At 39.8% G+C, this 21,854-nt stretch overlaps 1 protein-coding gene across 2 annotated transcripts in view; it reads right to left on the reverse strand.

Annotated features, from left to right (window-relative positions):
• MCCC1 (methylcrotonyl-CoA carboxylase subunit 1) overlaps positions 1-21,854 on the reverse strand; it is a 65,231-nt gene that overhangs the window by 31,129 nt on the left and 12,248 nt on the right. Inside the window, exons 5-9 of one of the 2 annotated variants that reach the window (XM_065876151.1) lie at positions 13,180-13,301; positions 12,402-12,549; positions 12,193-12,314; positions 3,789-3,900; positions 2,149-2,230 (exon numbers count right to left, since the gene is read on the reverse strand). In XM_065876151.1, the coding sequence (XP_065732223.1) occupies positions 2,149-2,230; positions 3,789-3,900; positions 12,193-12,314; positions 12,402-12,549; positions 13,180-13,301 (586 nt within the window). The remainder of the gene's footprint in view (positions 1-2,148; positions 2,231-3,788; positions 3,901-12,192; positions 12,315-12,401; positions 12,550-13,179; positions 13,302-21,854) is intronic. The other variant, XM_065876152.1, reaches the window with a different exon arrangement.

The following is a 21,854-nucleotide window of genomic DNA, read 5'->3' on the forward strand; positions in this document are numbered from 1 at the left end:
AAGACTTACTATAAAGCTACAGTAATCAAAACAGTGAAGTACCAGTGAGAGAAGAAATAGATCAGTGGAACAGAATAGAGAGTCCAGAAATAGACCCACATAAATATAGACAACTGACCTTTGACAAAGGAGCAAAGGCAATACAATGGAGAAAAAACAGTCTTTTCAAGAAACGGTGCTGGAACAACTGGGCAACTACACGCAAAAAAAATCTCAACACAGACCTTACAAAAATTAACTCAAAATGGTTCGAAGACCTAAATGTAAAACACAAAACCATAAAACTCCTAGAAGATGACACAGGAAAAAACCTAGTTGACCTTGAGCATGGTGATGTCCTTTTAGATACAACAGCAAAGGCATGATCCATGAAAAAAAATAATTGATAAACTGGACTTCACTAAAATTAAAAACTTCTGCTTGGTGAAAGACAATGTCAACAGAATGCAAAAACTAGCCACAGACTGAGAGAAAATATTTGCAAAAGGTACATCTGATGAAGGACTGTTATCTAATATATAAAGAAACCTTAAAGCTCGAAAATAAGAAAGCAAACAACCCAATTAAAAAATGGGCAGGGCTTCCCTGGTGGCGCAGTGGTTGAGAATCTGCCTGCCAATGCAAGGGACACGGGTTTGAGCCCTGGTCCGGGAAGATCCCACATGCCGCGGAGCAACTAGGCCCGTGAGCCACAACTACTGAGTCTGCGCGTCTGGAGCCTGTGCTCCACAACAAGAGAGGCCGCGACAGCGAGAGGCCCGCGCACCGCGATGAAGAGGGGCCCCCGCTCGCTGCAACTAGAGAAAGCCCTCGCACAGAAACGAAGACCCAACACAGCCAAAAATTAATTAATTAATTAGTTTTTAAATAAATATGGGCAAAGACCTGAAGAGACACCTCACCAAAGACATACAGATGGCAAGTAAGCATATGAGAAGATGCTCCATATCATATGTTATCAGGAAAATGCAAATTAAAACACTGAGATACCGCTACACACCTTTTGGAAGGGCCAAAATCCAAAACACTGACAACACCAAATGCTGGCGAGGATGTGAAGCAACAGGAGCTCTCATTCATTGCTGGTGGGAATGCAAAATGGTACAGCCACTTTGGAACAGTTTGGCAGTTTCTTACAAAACTAAACATACGCTTACCATGTGATCCAGCAATCATACTTCTTGGTATTTACCCAAATGAATTGAAGCTGTGTCTACACAAAACCCTGTACACAGATGTTTATAGTAGCTTTATTTATGATTACCAAACTTGGATGTCCTTCAGTAGGTCAGAAGATAAGTAAACTGTGGTACATCCAGACAATGGAATATTATTCAACACTAAACAGAAATGAGCTATCAAGCCATGAAAAGATATGGAGGAAACTTAAATACATATTACTAAGTGAAAGAAGCCATCCTGAAAAGGCTATATACTGTATGATTCCAACTATGTAACATTTTAGAAAAGACAAAACTAGAAGCAAAAAAAAGATCAGTGGTTGTCAGGGGTTGGAGGCAGGGAGGAATGAAGAGCATATTTACGGCACTGAGACTATTCTGTAAGATATTACAATGGTGGATACACGTTGGACACGTGTCATTATATATTTCTCCAAACTCACAGAATGTACAACATCAAGAGTGAACCCTAATGTAAACTATGGACTCTGGGTGATAATGATGTGTCCATGTAGGTTCATCAGTTGTAACAAAAGCACTGCTCTGGTGCAGGATGTCAACAGTGGGGGAGGCTATGTTGCGGGGGGACAGGGGGTGTGGGAACTCTTTGAACTTGCCGCTCAATTGTGCTGTGAACCTAAAACTGCTCTAAAACATTTAAGTTTACTAATTTTGAAAAATGCAAAAAAATCATTTTAGCGATTTTATTTCAAAATAGGATAGAAAATATCCAATAGCATTATACAGAATTAGGCTAAGTACTGTTTAGTGACGTTTTTCCCCCACTATACATGTATATAAACATAAACACGTTTACATCCTGGTTCTCAACGTAAAATGTACTTCTTAATGTGGATATAGTCAAAAAAGTTTGAAAGCCAATGATTTCAAAGCTGTATGTTTCGTTTGCCTTTCAAAACACAAATGAATTTTCCTCCTCCTCTGTTAGAAGCCAATCATGACGTACCTGCGCCAACATAATTTACAGCTTTAGCGGCTCTGACCGCAGCTTCTCCGAGCTTTTTTCTTACTTCAGGTTTAATACCAGGCTATGAAAAGATATTTGAAATAAATTTCCATTAGTACTTTGTTCTACTCGAAGTTTCCATTAAGATTCAATAGTACATTTCTAGGTATCAAATATTGCATTAAAGAGATAAGGATAAATATCTAATGTTGTACATTTCAGCATGAAATACTGTCTTATACCACAGTTCAACTGTCCCTATACCAAAGTTTAATGATTCTGTTAGCAATTTCTATGAATTGCAGATATTACTTAGCATAATGACTTATCTCTGTCCCTTGTACCTACAAAATGACTATCTTTTCTTTTCTTTTTTATTTTTTTGGCCGTGCTGTGCGGCTTGCAGGATCTTAGATCCCCAACCAGGGATGGAACCCAGGCCCACAACAGTGAAAGCACTTAGTCCTAACCACTGGACTGCCACAGAATTCCCCAAAATAACTCTCATGATCATATGTCCACTTAAAATTACATATATCAATACAAAAACTTTGAATCTCTATTTGTTTCAAGATGATAAAGCAATCTAGGTCATATGCCCAATAATTATCTTGGAATAATGGTAAATGTTGAGATTACAAGTTAATAAGAAAGGTTCAGGGACTTCCCTGGCGGTCCAGTGGTTAAGATTTCACACTTCCATTGCAGGGGGCGCAGGGAAATAAGATCCCGTGTGCCATGCATGGCGCGGCCAAAAAAAAAAAGGTTCATAAAATGTATATCAATAAGTAGGCAAAGCCTTTTAACACTGTTAAATAGCTCTCTACAGATTTTTATTTAAGCAGTCACTGCTTGAAAATAAGGCTTTATTGAAATTATTGTTGACATTTACTTCAGACGGTATAATATACTCTGCAACAGAAACTGAATTTTGAATACAGTATGAGAATAACTAACTGATTAATAAGAAACCTTAGATCTCTGACCTTTTAGAAATACATATTGAAAAAAACATGCATATAACTTTGGACAAGAGGCCTACGGCAGTAGCAGATTCCAAAGAAATGTGAATCTGAAAATAGGTAATCCTAGGAGTAGGCCTTGACCCGGGTGACGACCTGAGTCAATCAAGAGGTAGACTCAGATGTAAACAATTATAAGGGGGCAAAAGTGGCCAAATAAGAGCAAATCCAAATCTCTCCTCTATACAGCATAACCTTCAAGTTCGGAAGATGACTAATATAGGAACATCTGAAACACCAGTTAAAAGAATGTTCTTCATAAAAAATACATTCAATGAACAAGACCATTCCATTCCTCAAACACGCTAGTTAATTACAATTTAAAATCTGCATGGAAATGGTAGCTGTTCACTGTAAGTCAGATACTACTTGGATCAGAGCAAATTTTCCCAGATACCACCCAGAAGGATCATGGTCTTAGTGCGCCCTCAGTATGGCAGCCCCAGAATATCAACCCTTCCTCATCCCCAACACTGCAGTGAGGCTGTATTACTACTGGGGAATGGTTGTTCAGCAGGACTTTGGGGGAATACTAGCTTCACAGATTTCTGACCCAAAAGTCAGTGACTGAGATTTACAATATACAGAAGTTGACAAATTTCTTTACAAGATCCTTACCCCTGGGGCCTCCTCAATGATCTTCTGATGTCTCCTCTGTACACTACAGTCTCTTTCAAACAAGTACACAGCATTGCCATGGTGGTCACCAAACACCTGGACTTCCACATGCCTATTTAAAAACCCAATGAGAAGCTTCCATTTGCAGGTTGAACATTCAAGAAAAAAAATTATATATATGAAATGAGTGAGAAAAAAGACAGAAAACACTGGAGACCATATTTATGACCTCACAGTAGGGGCAAGCCACAAGTACAAACTGCCAAGGAAAAGACTGATAAGTCTGAATACATCAGAATTACAAGTTACAGTCACAATTCATGTATCCTCAAAAAGTCAATGAAAACATATTTTTATGATCAGGGGATTTTAAAAAAGCAACTCTTACAGTCAGATTTTATAAACTAAGGCAGACTGGAAATTATAATGGCTCATCCATAGAAAGGTTAAGAAATAAATTTATATGGATCATTCATTTTTTAAGAATATACTAACATTAAATCATAAAAAACAAGATAAGGAACTTTAATGTTGAGTGTAAAATAGTAAAATTATCAGAAATCATATTAAGAGTAAATGCAGGACTTCCCTGGTGGCACAGTGGTTAAGAATCCACCTGCCAATGCAGGGGACATGGGTTCGAGCCCTGGTCCAGGAAGATCCCACATGCCACGGAGCAACTAAGCCCATGCGCCACAACTATTGAGCCCTCATGCCACAACTACTGAAGCCCGTGTGCCTAGAGCCCGTGCTCCACAACAAGAGAAGCCACTGCAATGAGAAGCCTGCTCACTGCAACTAGAGAAAAGCCCGTGTGCAGCAACGAACACCCAACACAGCCAAAAATAAATAAATAAATAACTTTATTTTTTTTAAAAAAAGAGTAAATGCACATAACACTTAAGAAAATAAGGGTAACACAGACCATTTGGTGAACATGAAAGCATTCTTCTCAGGAGATTCATTTTGATATGTTCACACCGTAGATCACCTCACACATTCACCACCATAATACAGAAATGAGTGACCAGCAAACATTTTTTTTCTGTTGAGTTTTTTTTTTTTTTTTGAAGATGTTGGGGGTAGGAGTTTATTAATTAATTTATTTATTTTTGCTGTGTTGGGTCTTCGTTTCTGTGCGAGGGCTTTCTCTAGTTGTGGCAAGCGGGGGCCACTCTTCATTGCGGTGCGCAGGTCTCTCACTATCGCAGCCTCTCTTGTTGCGGAGCACAGGCTCCAGATGCGCAGGCTCAGTAGTTGTGGCTTACGGGCCCAGCCGCTCCGTGGTATGTGGGATCTTCCCGGACCGGGGCACGAACCCGTGTCCGCTGCATCGGCAGGCGGACTCTCAACCACTGCGCCACCAGGGAAGCCCTCTGTTGAGTTTTTAAAATAAAAATTGTCAAACATAGAAGAAATTTTTTTAAAAACCCATAAGTCTTATAAATGTACTATTTCAGCACAGTGGCTCATTTCTCTTCCTTTCTGTTTACCTCATGAAACACTTCATTAAACCACTTGGAAGAATTTTTTTTCTTGATATATCATTTCTACTGAATGTTCCATTTAAAAATTTCCCAACTTGTCCAACATATTCTCTTGACAAAATAATAGGAGCTGATTTCTTCCTTTTGGATGTGCTTCCTTGATCTTTCCTCCTATTTTTACTTGCCCTTAAGCTACTAACACCAAACACATTCTTGCTATTATTATTTTGAATAAACTTATCTGTGAGATCAATTAAGAATAAAAAAACCAAGAGATTTTATTTTGCCTTTGTTTATTCTTTCTCAATCACTCTTCCTTTCTTTAAAGAGATCCAAGTTTCTGACCTGCATCATTTTCCTTCTCCCTGAAGAACTTAACCATTTCTTGTAAAGCAAGTCTACTGGTGACAAAATCCCTCAATTTTTGCTTGTCTGAGGAAGTCCTTATTTCTCCTTCAAGTGTGAAGGATAATTTCACCGGACACAGAATTTATAGGTTGATTTTTTTTCTTTCAACCCTTTATAAATATTTTACTCCACTCTATTCTTTTTTTTTGCTTGAAAATATGCAGTGTTTATTTCAACAGTCCACTCTATTCTTAAGTCTGATGTATTTCTTTTTTTTTTAAATTTGTTCACGACCCACTATTCTTCTTTTTTTTTTTTTTTGCGGTACGCGGGCCTCTCACTGCTGTGGCCTCTCCCGTTGCGGAGCACAGGCTCCGGACGCGCAGGCTCAGCGGCCATGGCTCACGGGCCCAGCCGCTCCGCGGCATGTGGGATCTTCCTGGACCAGGGCACGAACCCGTGTCCCCTGCATCGTCAGGCGGACTCCCAACCACTGCGCCACCAGGGAAGCCCTCTTCTTCTTTTTTTTTTTAACATTTTTATTGGAGTATAATTGCTTTACAGTGGTGTGTAGGTTTCTGCTGTACAACAAAGTGTACAGCTATACATATACATATATCCCCATATCTCCTCCCTCTTGCTTCTCCGTCCCACCCTCCCTATCCCACCTCTCTAGGTGGTCACAAAGCACTGAGTTGAACTCACTGTGCTATGTGGCTGCTTCCTACTAGCTATGTCTGATGTATTTCTTATCCTTGCTCCTCTATAGATAAGGTGTTTTTCCCTTGTAGCTTTTTTCAAGACTTTTTTTGTCTTTGGTTTCCTGCCGTTTTAATATGATTCAAAAAATTTTTGACATTTATCCTGCTTTTGGTATACCCTGAACTTCCTGGTTCTATAATTTGGTGTATGTCATTAATTTTGGAAATATCTTGGCCATTATTACTTCAAATATTTCTCCTGCCTCTTTCTTTCTTCCCCTTGTAGTATTCAAATGATGCATATATTACACCTTTTAAAATTGTCCCACAATTCTCAGATATTATGTTCTGTTTGTTTGTTTTCATTATTTCTCTTTGCATTTCAATTTGGGAAGTTTCCACTGACACAAGTTCAAGGTCACTGTTTCTTTTCTCAGCTGTGTCCAGTCTACCCTGAGTCCATCAAATGCATTCCTCATTTCTGTTACAATGTTTCTGATTCCTGGCATTTTCTTTTGATTTTTTTTCTTAGAGTTTCCATCTCTCTGCTTACATTACCCATATGTTCTTGCATGTAACCTACTGCTCCATTAGGGCCCTTAACATATTAGTTACTTTAAATTCTAAACCGGATAATTCCAAAATTTGTGTCATATTTCAGTCTGGTTCTGATGCTTGCTTTTTCTCTTCAGACCATACTTTTCTTGTCTTTTAGCACGCCCTGTAATTTTTTTTGGTTAAATGCCAGGCCTAATGTGTCACAGAACAGGAACTGAGGTGAACAAAACTTTCATGTGAGATTTTATGTTAGCCTGGCTAGGAGGCAGGCTGTGTTTAATGTCTGCAGTAGCTACAGGTGCCAGAGGCTTCAGTTCCCTCTAGCGTCCTTGTTTTGTTTTTTCTCCTTTTGTCTTTGGGTTTCCCTAAGAACTCCTTAACAGAGTCTGTGTCTTGCAGCTCTTTCAGTTGTAACCTGGTTATTATATAGGAGCCCTGGTGACATGGCAGTAGGGTGTGGGCGAGGGAAAGCATTCTATAATCTTAGGATTAAATCTCGGTCTTTCAGTGGGTCTGTGTCCCTGTGTGCCTCAGAAGTGTTTCTTACCTTTTTTTTTTTTTTCTTCCCTTACGTGAAACAGGAAGACTAGAGTTGGCTAACTGCCCTTCCCCCGGGACAGAAAAGGCTCTGGCAAAGTTTCCCTTAGAGTGCTGGCCTTTGGTAGGGAGAACAGACAGCTCTGGGTCTATTTCAGAATGGTTTCTTTTTTCCTCCTCCTGCCCCAAAATGTGAGGGAATTTTTCTTGGATTTTCACTTTGAGAACTTGGTGGTGTCCTTGGAGGAAAAATCTATGAAAATTTGGGGTTCCCCCTAACACTGGGCCATCACCATCAAGCCAGTCCACACGCAGCCTCTAGTAATTTGTCAAAATTCCCATTTAAGTGTCCCTATCAGGTTATGGCTCCTGCAGCTTCTGCTCCAGGTTAGCTGATCTTGGCTGTGATTTGCTGTCTTCACTTGCCTGCCCAGATTTCAGGGTGGTGGTTTGCCTTGTGGCCTCAGTTCTCTGATGGGTCTAAAATTCATTGATTTTTATTTTGTTCAGATTTTTACTTGCTTTTTGGGTGTAACAACTTCTATGCTCTTTGCATGTTGGAGCTGAGCTGTTTGTTTTTCAAATTCCAATTGTAAAACTTTACCACGTCCGCTGACTCTCCCTTATCCTTTAGCTGCTCCAGGGAAGAAGGCACTAGAGCAGGAACTCTAGGTTCTGAAGTGAACATACGGGGGCCACACCAGGAGCACAACATAGCTCTTTCCTGACTTCTCAGAAGTCGGAAACACTTTCCTTTGGTTGTTTACAAGGGAAGCTCATTGAGGATCTGTGTTCTGTTAGGATTTCTGCGGTTGTCAAATCACCCTTGTTAGTTTCCTTTTTCTGATGATCCTTTTCTGTGTTGCTTTATCTAACTTAGAGATTTTGGAGCACAGTGTCTGAGAACCAAGAAGTACATCAAATCCCAGTCACTCCAATTCAGCCACTGCTGGGGTCTGGCTAGATGGACAGATGCAGCTGGTTTCTAGTAGGAATGCCTTGATATTTTCTAAGAGTTCTAAAGTTTTTATTTTCCTATTCACAGTTTTTTAAAATAGATTTTATTTATTTATTTATTGGCTGCGTTGGGTCTTTGTTGCTGTGCATGGGCTTTTCTCTAGTTGCCGCGAGTGGGGGCTACCCTTCGTTGAGGTGCGTGGGCTTCTCATTGCGGTGGCTTCTCTTGTTGTGGAGCACGGGCTCTAGAGCGCAGGCTCAGTAGTTGTGGCACACGGGCTTAGTTGCTCCGCGGCATGTGGGATCTTCCTGGACCAGGGCTTGAACCCGTGTCCCGCGCATTGGCAGATGGATTCTTCACCACTGTGCCACCAGGGAAGCCCCATGGCATTGGCTTTGACAAATATTTGCCTCCTAGAAGTTTTATCAGTAAGATGAACATGCAGTAGCCAGTCTTCCACTGGACAGAGCAGGAGTGGCCTGCGTGGCTTCCATGGTTCGGCCCAGAGGAGACTCCACAACCCTCTGGAAACATCTCCCCCTCGCTCAACTGTCTTTAAAAACATTCGCAAAACTCTCCCTCACCTGCTGTGTTACAAAGATCTAACTAAAATAGACCTCCCTATAGGTTTTACCCAAAGGTTAAAAAAAAAAAAAAAAAAAGTCCCATTTCTTTTTCACATAAAAACAGTGTAATTGAGAAATGCAAATCAAAACTACAATGAGGCATCACCTCACCCCGGTCAGAGCGGCCATCATGAAAAAATCCACAAACAGTAACTGCTAGAGAAGGTGTGGAGGAAAGGGAGCCCTCCCGCACTATTGGTGGGAATGTAAACTGGCACAACCACTATGGAGAACAGCATGGAGGCTCCCCAAGAAGCTAAAAATGGAGCTACCATACGATCCAGCAATCCTACTCTTGGGTATATATCCAGAGAAAAACATGGTTCAAAGGATACATGCACCTCTGTTCACTGTAGTGCTGTTTACGATAGGCAGGACATGGAAGCAACCCAAATGTCCATCAACAGACGAATGGACAAAGAAGATGAGGTACACATATCAATGGAACATCACTCAGCCACCAAAAAGAACGAAACAATGCCATCTGCAGCAACATGGATGAAACCGGAGACCATCATACGAAGTGAAGTCAGACAGAGAAAGACAAATATCATATGACATGACTCATATGCAGAATCTGCTTGACCCAAAAGGCTGGCGAGGTTAAGCCTCTTAAGCAGGAGCCATTGTTTCCTTTCAAAGCAGGGGATGGAGGGATCTGCTGAGAACCGAGAAGAGAGGGCCCTCACAACCCCTGGCCTCTGCTTCCTCTGTGGCTGCCCCAGCCAGATCTCCTCATCTCATCTGTTCCTTTTCTCGTCCAAAGTCACATGCAGGACCCATTACATAATTTATGGATCCACTGCAAAATGAAAATGCAGGGCCCCTTTTAAAATGTTATTAAGAATTTTAAAATGCCTCCACGGGGTATTAAACCAAATATGGACCCTTCCGAGCTTAGGGCCCTGTGCAACTGTCCAGGTCACATGCCTGGGAAATGGGTCCTGGTCTCATGATTCCTGTGTGTGTTAGGTCAGGAGCTGGATCTGAGTCTTCTGCTCATGAAGGCGCTATACAAGGTCAGTTACTGGAGGCCCTGGAGCAGCCAGACAGGCATCGGCAGGCAGACGTGACTCTGAGAACTGGTCGATACTTCACCTTCTGGCCCTGCTTCTCCATCTGTAACAGGGATCATGATACCCTCCCACATTTTTAATCCCTCTAGAATGTGCACTGAATATGAAGTGAGGAAGGAATCTGATTTTTTTTTCATTCTCTAAAATAGTACACTTTGAAGATTGTTATCTATCCCAACCTTTCAGATAAGCTCAATAGTTCTGATCAGATTTATTATATAATACATCTTGATTTCTACTTTTCTCAGTTATCAGCACCACCCGGACAGTCTTCTGGTACTCCATTAACTCAACAGATAATTACTTAGCAGAATATGAAATAGTGATTATCATGATATTGAAATGTTATTACTAGAAAACACAGAAGAGAAATATGTAGAAATGCTAATACTTATACTAGGAGAATGAGCTTATGACTGACTTGGTTTTCCATCTCTTGTATTTTCCAAGTTTGTAATGTATTCATATTATTTCTATATTTAAAAAAATATTACTGATGCCTATCATGAAGAAAATAATGCCAGGTAATATATATGGGAAAATAGAAAGAAACTACCAGGTCCTTGATTCCCAGGAGCTTCCCAGGTATTGAGAGTATAAATTACAACGTGAGGTAATATTTAGCTAACATTTCACAAGTAAAGAATCTACATCTTCAAAAATGTTGCAGGCATTGAGTTACAGTCACTGAAATAGCTGGCTGTTGTCTCCACGACAATTTTAACTCAAGAGTATGCCAATGTGGATAGTTAGCCTATCCTTTTCTGAAAGCTACTGTGGAAAGGAACCTTCAATTCACCTTAGAACTTCCTCCATTTTTGCCTTATTTCCCACTAATAGGTGGCATACGTTGTGCTCTTTTTTTTAACTATCACATTCTAAATGAATTTAATTACTGTGCCATGCTCAGGGACAGTTCTAAGTTTTGTAGGGCTTGAAACAAAAACAATTTGGGAGCCCACTTTAAGATGAGTACAAAATTGGGTACAGGTTCTTCAAAGAGGTTCATGCAAGAGAAGGGCCTGAAGCTTTAGTTCATTACCTTCAAGGTAAATCTCTCTCTGGTCATGCTCCCCAAATGAATTTTTCTCTATAAAGTCACTTGACTTACAGGTTTATATGTGTGTGTGTGTGTGTGTGTGTGTGTGTGTGTGTGTGTGTGTGTATTTAACACAAAATCTATGAAACAAGAAGCTTTTATAATCAATATCTTATTTTAAGCAATACACATGAAAATAAAATTCCTGATAATAAAATAAATTAGAAATCCACATAGTATCTGCTATAGTGGTACCCAGAGAAGCAGTTCGGTGTGGTCACTTAGAGTGTGAATTCTGGAGTCAAACTGCCTAGATTCAAATCCCAGCTTCACCACTTCCCAGCTGGGAGACGTCAGGCAAGTCAGATGACCACTCTGTTGCTCAGTATTTTCACCTGAAAAATGGGAACAGGGTCCACCTAATGGGATTGTTGCAGGAATTAGACTAGAAATAGAAGGATAGCAAGATTACTACTTAGTATATGTAAAATACTTAGAACCTGGCACATGGTTAAGTGCAATATAAGGATGAGCTATTAGTATATTTGTTAACATATCACTTACAATTCAATTTGGCTAACTATTACCATTTTCTGAGCATCTCAAATGATGCTTTATCTGTAAGATAGAGCTTAGCTTCTTACAAGAATTTTTTTTATTTTGAAAAGACTCTAAATTCCATCAACAAGAAATGAATTGAGGACTTCCCTCGTGGCGCAGTGGTTAAGAATCCACCTGCCAGTGCAGAGGACACGGGTTCGATCGCTGGTCCGGGAAGATCTCACATGCCACAGAGCAACTACGTCCGTGCGCCACAATTACTGAGCCTGAGCTCTGGAGCCCGCAAGCCACAACTACTGAGCCCACGTGCCACCACTACTGAAGCCCGGGCGCCTAGAGCCCGTGCTCCGCAACAAGAGAAGCCACTGCAACGAGAAGCCCGCGCACCACAACGAAGGGTAGCCCCCACTTGCCGCAACTAGAGAAAAGCCCACGCACAGCAACGAAGACCCAACGCAGCCAAAAATTAATTAATTAAAAAAATTTTGAGTCAGAAAAAAAAGCTGAACCCACCTTGGTGTGTCCACAAACTTCTCAATCAGCATCGCATCATCATTGAAAGACTTCTTAGCTTCTCTCCGCGCTGATTCTAATTGCTCTTGAAATTCTTTTTCGGATCTAATGATCCTCATACCCTAATATGGAAAGATAGTTACGACTACAACGTAAGTAAAACAAATTAGATAGCCCAAAATGGAAAACACGAGCATGCGCAATCTTACTTTTCCTCCTCCACCACGGATGGCTTTAATCATGACAGGGTAACCGACTCTCCCAGCATGCTCTTTCAGGCACTGGTCTGATTGGTCCTCACCGTGATAACCTTCCACAACAGGCACTCCAGCAGCAGCCATGATGGATTTGGCTGTGCTTTAGAATAAAAAAACCACGATGTCCTAAATCTATGGATTATTTCATACAAGAGAAACACAAATACTTCCTAGTCTATAAAATACAATGGAAGTTTAAAAATAAAACATTCCATAGGTAAAAGGACTATAGTCTGAGACAACAAATATTAATACAAATGTCAAAATATCTATTAGTTTTCTCAATCCAGTTTTCATGTGGTAGCTCATCTCACCTTGTTTTTAATCCCCCCAAACTGATTAACATATTGATTAGAAACACTAATTAGTTGAATATTTTCTGTAACTCACTGTAGTGGCAAATAAATAACTTTTGCCTATGATGACAAAAGGGTATAATTAACATGTCTATTATAGTTAAAACAAACCATTTCAATTAGTCTTCCTATGGCTGTATTTAAAAGATATAAACTTGGGCTTCCCTAGTGCGCAGTGGTTGAGAGTCCGCCTGCCGATGCAGGGGACACAGGTTCGTGCCCCGGTCCGGGAAGATCCCACATGCCGCGGAGCGGCTGGGCCCGTGAGCCATGGCCGCTGAGCCTGTGCTCCGCAACGGGAGAGGCCACAACAGTGAGAGGCCCGCATACCGCAAAAAAAAAAAAAAAAAAAAAAAAAAGATATAAACTCATACCTCTTTATACCCATGTCTCTAATTGCTGATGAAGGAGGACCTATAAAAATAATTCCTTCTTGCTTACACAGTTCGGCAAATTCCATGTTTTCTGAGAGAAAACCATATCCCGGATGGATAGCCTAGAAAGGAGAAATGAAAGGATAAACCTTCTAGTGCTCCCCTGGCAGACTCTGATGCAGGTGATGGAATCTTCCTCTGGGGAGGCCTCTCCCTATACTGGTGATAGGTATACTATGGTCTCTATCAGAATATGTTTCTAAAGAGGGGTTTCTTTAGAACTTTAATACTAAAGTTCTAAAGCCTTACTCAAACCAGAAACATCTATATTTCTTTTCATTATGGTAATACACACATCAAATTTACCATTTTAACCACTGTTCAGTGTATAGCTCAGTGGCATTAAGTACATTCACAAACTTGTGCAACCATTACCATCATCCATCATCCCGCAAAGAAACTCTATACTCTAGAAACTCTAGTAATTCCCCATTCCCCGATAACCTCTATTTTACTTGCCATCTCTATGAATCTGCCTATTCTCCGTACCTGATAAAAGTGGAATCATACAATATTTGTCCATTTGTCTCTGGCTTATTTTATTTAGCATGATGTTTTTCAAGGTTGATCCATGTATCACAATTTCGTTACTTTTTATGGCTGAATAATGATCCACTGCAGGTATATTCCACATTTTGTTCATCCATTCACCTGTTGATGGACGTGTGGATTGTTTCCATCTTTTGGCTATTGTGAATAATGCCACTATGAACACTGGTGTTCAAATACCTGTTTGAGTTCCTGCTTTAAATTCTTTTAGGTATTGGGTTGGCCAAAAAGTGCCTTTGGTTTTTAAGTAAAAATAAAAGACACATTTTTCATTTTCACCATGAACTTCATTGAACAACATATTCACCCTTTTGTTCCACTACCTTCTGCCATTTTTCAGGCAACTTCATAATTCCATCTTCCCAAAACTTTTTATCTTTTTGAGCAAAGAACTGTTCCAGGTGCATTTTACAGTCTTCCAGGGGATTGAAATTTTTTCCATTAAGAGAATTTTGTAAAGACTAAAATAAATGGAAATCCGAAGGTGCAATGTCTGGTGAATATGGTGGATAAATCAGAACTTCCCAGCCAAGCTGTAACAGTTTTTGCCTGGTCAACAAAGAAACATGCGGTCTTGCGTTATTCTGACAGAAGATTATGCATTTTCTGTTGACTAATTCTGGACGCTTTTCATCGAGTGCTGCTTTTAGTTGGTCTAATTGGGAGCAGTACTTGTTGGAATTACTCGTTTGGTTTTCCAGAAGGAGCTCATAATAGAGGACTCTCTTCCAACCCCACCATATATACAACATCACCTTCTTTGGATGAAGACCGGCCTTTGGTGTGGTTGGTGGTGGTTCATTTCACTTGCCCCACGATCTCTTCCGTTCCACATTATTGTACAGTATCCACTTTTCATCACCCATCACAATTTGTTTTAAAAACTGAACATTTTCGTTATGTTTAGGTAGAGAATCACATGCGAAAATATTTTTTTTTGCTTAACTTATGTGGAACCCAAACATCAAAGCAATTAACATAAACAAGCTGGTGCGAATGATTTTCAACGCTTGATTAGGATATTTTGAGTATGTCGGCTGTCTCCCGCGTGGTATAATGTTGATTGTTCTCAATTAATGTCTCGATTTGATCGCTATCAACTTTAACTGGTCTACCCGACAGTGGAGCATCGTCCAGTGAGAAATCTCCAGCACAAAGTTTCGCAAACCACTTTTGACATGTTCAATCAGTCACAGCACCTTCTCCATACACTGCACAAGTCTTTTTTTTTGGTTTCAGTTGCATTTTTACCTTTCTTGAAATAATAAAGCATAATATGCCAAAAATGTTGCTATTTTTCTTCCATCTTCAGTATTAAAATGGCTACACAAAAATTCAGCAATTTTGATGTCTTTTTTATTTATTATTATTATTATTTTTTTTTTGCGGTATGCAGGCCTCTCACTGTTGTGGCCTCTCCTGTTGCGAAGCACAGGCTCCGGACGCGCAGGCCCAGCGGCCATGGCTCACGGGCCCAGCCGCTCCGCAGCATGTGGGATCTTCCCAGACTGGGGCATGAACCCGTATCCCCTGCATCGGCAGGCAGGTTCTCAACCACTGCGCCACCAGGGAAGCCCGATAAATCTTTTTCAAATGCACGCTGATATGACAGCTGTCACATACAATCTAACAAAATTGTTTCAAATGAAGTTAAAGACAACTAAGTGCTACTAGAGCCACCTTACAGAAAAAACCGAATGAAACTTTTGGCCAGCCCAATATACACGAAATGTCAAGTAATATCAGCAAGCAGGAGTAAAGGGCTTCAGAGTGGTAAGGGGAGTGGGTGGTTGTTTGCAGTGTCTCCATATAAAGCTGGCCTAGAACTGAAACCACATATCCACAAGCTGAAAAGAGCACCCTAGAATGATATTAACTCATTTAGCTTCAGGTCACTATCTGCCGATGCTACCTTTCCAGAAAAAAAGCTAAGAAGCAAACAAAAGTTCATAGAGTACTAAAGTCTATATATACTTCAGTGAGAGAGGACCCCCCTCATATTTTAACCTAATCACTTGCAACTTACTCAGAGTTTTAAGAAATTTATTTACTTGGCTTTCTAGGCCACAGAAGAGGAAAATCAGTAACTGAATGACAGCAAGATTGCTAAGAGAAACATGCTGACAGTGAAAAGGGAGGAAACAGAGGAAAGCAAAAAGGCTTAAATGGTTTAGTGAGGAATAAGGCAACTCTCCAACTTCAATAGTTCTGAGGGCATTTTTGTTCTTTTAAAATAATAATTAAGTATGTTTAATTTTAACCAAGTGAATGTAAAAATAAAAAGCGTATCCAACCCTATTTCAAAATAGATATGTCCAAAGAACATTTCAAAATAAAAGCAGTAAGCTTCAGATGTCTGGGAAACTCATGTGAATAGAAAAACCCACATCTTAGTGACAGCAAACAGCAAAATGCTAGATAGTGAATAAAATGCTAAATAATCACATTTTGATGTCAGCCTGGAGTTTTGCTCCTTTTAAACCAAAGTTTAATTTTAGTCATTTTTCATGAAATGTCATATACTATTTATATTAGGCAAAGTAAAACAGGTCTACATCCCAGTCCTCCCTGGTTTTTTAACAGCTTTTTTAAAGGTATGCTTTACAATGCATAACATTCACTCATTTCCAATTTGATGAATTTAGCAAATTTATACAATTGTGCTATAACTGGACTATAAATATAATCCAGTTTTAGAACACTTCTACCAGAATTTCCTATGTACCCATGTGCATAAATGATCAATCCTTGCTCACAGAACCAGGCAACTACTGACCTGCTTTTTCTCTAATTTCGCCTCTTTTAGAAGTCTCACACATGGAACCATATAGTCCGTAGCCTTATATGTATGGCTTCTTAAACTTAGCATAATTTTCTGTGGCTCACCCTCAAACGAAAAATGAAATACTGATGCATGCCACAACATGGATGAATACAGCACATTTGTTTACAGATTGTATGGATATATCATATTTTGTTTTTTATTAATTTGGATTTTTCCCAGTTTCTGGCTATTATGAGTAATGCTGTTATAAACATGTATGTACAAGTCTTCATTAATTTTTCTCAGCAATGTTTTATAGTTTTCAGTACATAGGTCTTGAATTGCTTTTGCTAACTTTATTACTAAGTATTTGATTTTCTTTGATGTTATTACAAATGTAACTGTTTCCTTAATTTCATTTTCAAAGTGTTGGTTGCTAGCCTCCTTTCTTTTGGAACAGATACTTAATTTGACAGAACCCTGATTAACTAGATAAATACTCTCCCTTCATAACTAAGAAGAAAAGCTGCTGTCTCCTTGCAAAAAATAATATTCAAACACATTATGGGAATGGCCTCAAGAAGTTTAACTAATTTCTCTTAGGGTGAACACTTTAATATATCCAAACCACAGTATCCTCGAGCATTTGAATGGATTAAAAAGGAAATCTAGGGCTTCCCTGGTGCGCAGTGGTTGAGAGTCCGCCTGCTGATGCAGGGGACACGGGTTCGTGCCCCGGTCCGGGAAGATCCCACATGCCGCGGAGCGGTTAGGCCCGTGAGCCATGGCCGCTGAGCCTGTGCGCCCGGAGCCTGTGCTCCGCAACGGGAGAGGCCACAACAGTGAGAGGTCCGCGTACGGCAAAAAAAAAAAAAAAAAAAAAAAAGTAAATCTAATAATGCTTCTATTACCAGCGGGCTAATTCCAAGCCATCAGGCATGTATCTAGCTGCCAATTCACCCTGGTGGATCACAGGATTGTAAGCCTGTTTAGATTGTTCATCCCATAGGACTAATATGCCTTTAACAATAAAGACAGAAAACTGGCATCATCTCCTACCCTTAAATCTCTGCCAAAATAATTTCTTCCATGCTTTTAGTTTGTGTCTATTCTGCTCTGTGCTTGTTCAAGCATATGCACAGGTCCAAAGTTGTTGTTGTTGTTATTAGCTCCGTCTTCAGCAAAAATGAGATGTGTCCTTTCCGTGGTGGAGGGGACAAGCCATACTCTTCAAATTCTTTTTTTTTTTTTAACATTTTAAAATTTTTGGCCGCGTTGCGTGGCTTGTAAGATCTTAGTTCCCCGACCAGGGATCAAACCTGGGCCCCCGGCAGTTTAAGTCTGGAATCCTAACCGTTGGACCACCAGGGAACTCCCTCAAAAATTCTTTTTTTTTTTTCAAATTCTTATTACCAAGAATTTCCTACCCCAATCTGTGATTCTTATGACATTTGGATTTCCTTTTGGTCACCCACATAGATGACCAGTATTTAGTTAAATAACTTGCTATATTCATTAAAGTTATTTGTCAGTGATTTTGAAACATCTCAAACAAAGTTATTCATTCCTGGTGGCACATTAAAAGAAACTGGAGCACTTTTACAAAACATTCATGTTCAGAAGCTAATCCAGATAACTAAGGGAATAAGTGAGGTCTGGCAAAAGCTTTTCACTAAAGAATAATATACTTACAAAAAAGTGCACATTATAAGTATACAGCTTTTATAAACATAGTTTTCATAAATTGAATACACCTGTGTAGACAACACTCAGCTCAAAAAATAAGCACTAGCTTTCCACCAGAGAGCATAAAGCTCCCTTCCAGGTGACTTTAGGCCCCTCCCACAGTACTATATCAACATTCTCTTTAAAAGGCTCCTCAGTGATTCTAATCTTCAGCGAGCACTTACTACTACTACCTCTTTCCCAGCCAGAGAAGGCCTGAGAAAACTGTCAAGAGGACTAGCCTAATGAGCGTGCTTACCACTACATCTTTTAGATTCTCTCAATACAGCCATGTTACCAGGCAAATCACCAGAAATTTAGCTCAAGTGTAAATTTTACTCTAGCATCTACAAAAACGCCTATGTTAAAATGGCCACATTTAGAAGTCTACATGGAAACACAAAAGACCCCAAATAGCCAAAACAAACTTGAGAAAGAACAGAGATAGAGGAATCATGCTCCCTGACTTCAGACTATACTACAGAGCTACAGTAGTCAAAGCAGTATGGTACTGGCACAAAAAGAGACACACAGATCAATGGAACAGGATAGAGAGCCCAGAAAAAAACCCCACACACTTGTCAATCAATCTACGACAAAGAGGCAAGAATATACAATGGAGAAAAGACAGTCTCTTCAATAAGTGGTGGGAAAACTGGACACCTACATGTAAAAGAATAAAATTAGAACATTCTCTAACACCATATATAAAAATAAACTCAAAATGGATTAAAGACCTAAATGTAAGACCAGATACTGTAAACTCCTAGAGGAAGACACAGGCAGAACACTCTTTGACATAAATTGCAGCAATATTTTTTTTGATTCATTTCCTAAAGTAAATAAAAGCAAAAATAAACAAATGGAACCAAATTAAACTTAAAAGCTTTTACACAGCAAAGGAAACCATTGCCAAAACTAAAAGACAACCTATTGAATGGGAGAAAATGTTTGCAAATGATATGATTGATAAGCAATGAATATCCAACATATATAAACAGCTCATACAACTCAACATCAAAAAAACAAACAACCCTATTAAAAAATGGGCAGAAGAACTGAATAGACATTTTTCCAAAGAGGAAATGCAGATGGCCAACAGGCACATGAAAAGATGCTCAACTTCACTAATCATCAGGGAAATGCAAATAAAAACCACAATGAGATATCACCTCACAACTGTCAGAATGGCTACCATCAAAAAGAACAGAAATAACAAATGTTGGCGAGGATATGGAGAAAAGGGAACACCTGTACACTGTTGGTGGGAATGTAAATCGGTGCAGCCACTGTGGAAAACAGTATGGAGGTTTCTCAAAAAACTAAAAATTGAACTACCATATGACCCAGCAATTCCACTCCCAGGTATATATCTGAAAAAAATAAAGACACTAATTTGAAAAGATACCTGTACCCCAATGTTCATAGCAGCATTATTTACAATTGCCAAGATCTGGAAGTAACATAAGTGCCCATCAATAGATGACTGGATACAGAAGATGTGGTATATGTACACAATGGAATACTACTTGGCCATAAAAAAGAATGAAAATTTGCCATCTGCAGCAACATGGATGGACTTGGAGAGCATTATGTTAAGTGAAATAAGTCAGACAGAGAAAGACAAACACTTTATAATATCACTTATATGAGGAAATCTAAAAAATACAACAAACTAGCAAATATAACAAAAAAGAAGCAGGGAATTCCCTGGTGGTCTAGTGGTTAGGACTTGGTGCTCTCACTGCCAGGAGCCCGGGTTCGATCCCTGATTGGGCAACTAAGATCCCATAAGCTGTGCTGTGCGGCCCAAAAAACAAACAAGCAGACTCACAGATATAGAGAACAAACTAGTGGTTACCAGTGGGGAGAGGGAAAACAGAAGGGGCAAAATTTGGATAGGAGATTAAGAGGTATAAACTATTATGTATAAAATAAGCTACAAGAATATATTGTACAACATGGAGAATATAGCCAATATTTTGTAATAACTGTAAATGGAACATACCCTTTAAAAATTCTATTTGTATAAAAAAAAAGAATTCTACATTTTTGGCAAACTTCTTTCAAAATCACTATGCACATGTCATTCAATGTCCTTTATTATAGGGGTCCCCAACCCCTGGGTCACAGACTGGTACCAGTCCATGGCCTGTTAGGAACCAGGCTGCACAGCAGGAGGGGAGCAGGGGGCCAGCGAGCAAAGCTTCATCTGTATTTACAGCCACTCCCCATTGCTCGTGTTACTGCCTGAGCTCCACCTCCTGTCAGATCAGCGTCAGCATTAGAGTCTCATGGGAGTGCGAACCCTACTGTGAACTGCGCATGCGAGGGATCTAGCTGGGGAGCGGCTGCAAATACAGATCATCATCAGCAGAGAGGTTTGACTGTAGAGAGACCATAATAAATCAATTGCTTGCAGACATATATTAAAACCCTACCAGTGGGCTTCCCTTGTGGCACAGTGGTTAAGGATCCACCTGCCAATGCAGGGGACGCAGGTTCGAGCCCTGGTCCGGGAAGATCCCACATGCCGCGGATTAACTAAGCCCATGCGCCACAACTACTGAGCCCGTGTGCCACAACTACTGAAGCCCTTGCACCTAGAGCCCGTGCTCCGCAACAAGAGAAGCCACCGCAATGAAAGAGTAGCCCCTGTTCACCACAACTAGAGAAAGCCCACACAGCAACGAAGACCCAATGCCGCCAAAACTAAATAAATACATAAATAAATTTTAAAAAATCCAAAGAAACCAAAAAACCCCTATTGGTGAGTGGCAAGTGAAAACAAGCTCAGGACTCCCACTGGTTTTGCATTATGGTGAGTTGTCTAATTATTTTATTATATATTACAATGTAATAATAATAGAAATAAAGTACACAATAAATGTAATGTGCTTGAATCATCCCCAAACCATCTCCCTACCCTGCACCTGGTTTGTGGAAAAATTGTCTTCCACGAAACCAGTCCCTGGTGTCACAAAAGGCTGGGGACCGCTGCTTTATTAGAAGGATCAATATGATTCTGCTTCCAAGTCAAAGTGAGGGCAAGGTTTGCTCCCTTAATTGATAAATATCCTCTTATTAAAGAGCCCTATAAATTGTAACCCACCAAATTTACTTTTTGATCAGGGCTGCCAGGAAGAACTAAAGAAGCTTTCTTTGGCCTAAGTTTTCTGACTTAATTCCAACCACTATGCCCCAATAATAGTCCCATATTACTTATTTTTTGTTTTTATCTTAGTCTTAACCACTATCTGTAATGTTGCAAGTCACCTCAAATCTTGAATATCCAGGCAAAATGTGTGAAAATTATTTACTCTTTTCTCATTGTTTGTGTTATTAACATAACATCTAACATAATACTAATCCAGATAGACAGAGTTCACAAATTCTCCAGAATTAACATATCATAATTGTTAATTAACAAGTAACATATCATAAATTTGCTATAGTCGTTACTTAAAGACATAGGTAATAGGGCTGAGAGTCAGGATACTTTTGTTTAATTCTTTCTCTTTCAATGATGAGATGCGTTTTGCTTTCAAAGTGCCTGAGGACCTTGAAAAAATGCAAA

Source organism: Phocoena phocoena, chromosome 4 (assembly GCF_963924675.1).
Source record: "Phocoena phocoena chromosome 4, mPhoPho1.1, whole genome shotgun sequence".
In the NCBI taxonomy this organism is placed as follows: Eukaryota; Metazoa; Chordata; class Mammalia; order Artiodactyla; family Phocoenidae; genus Phocoena; species Phocoena phocoena.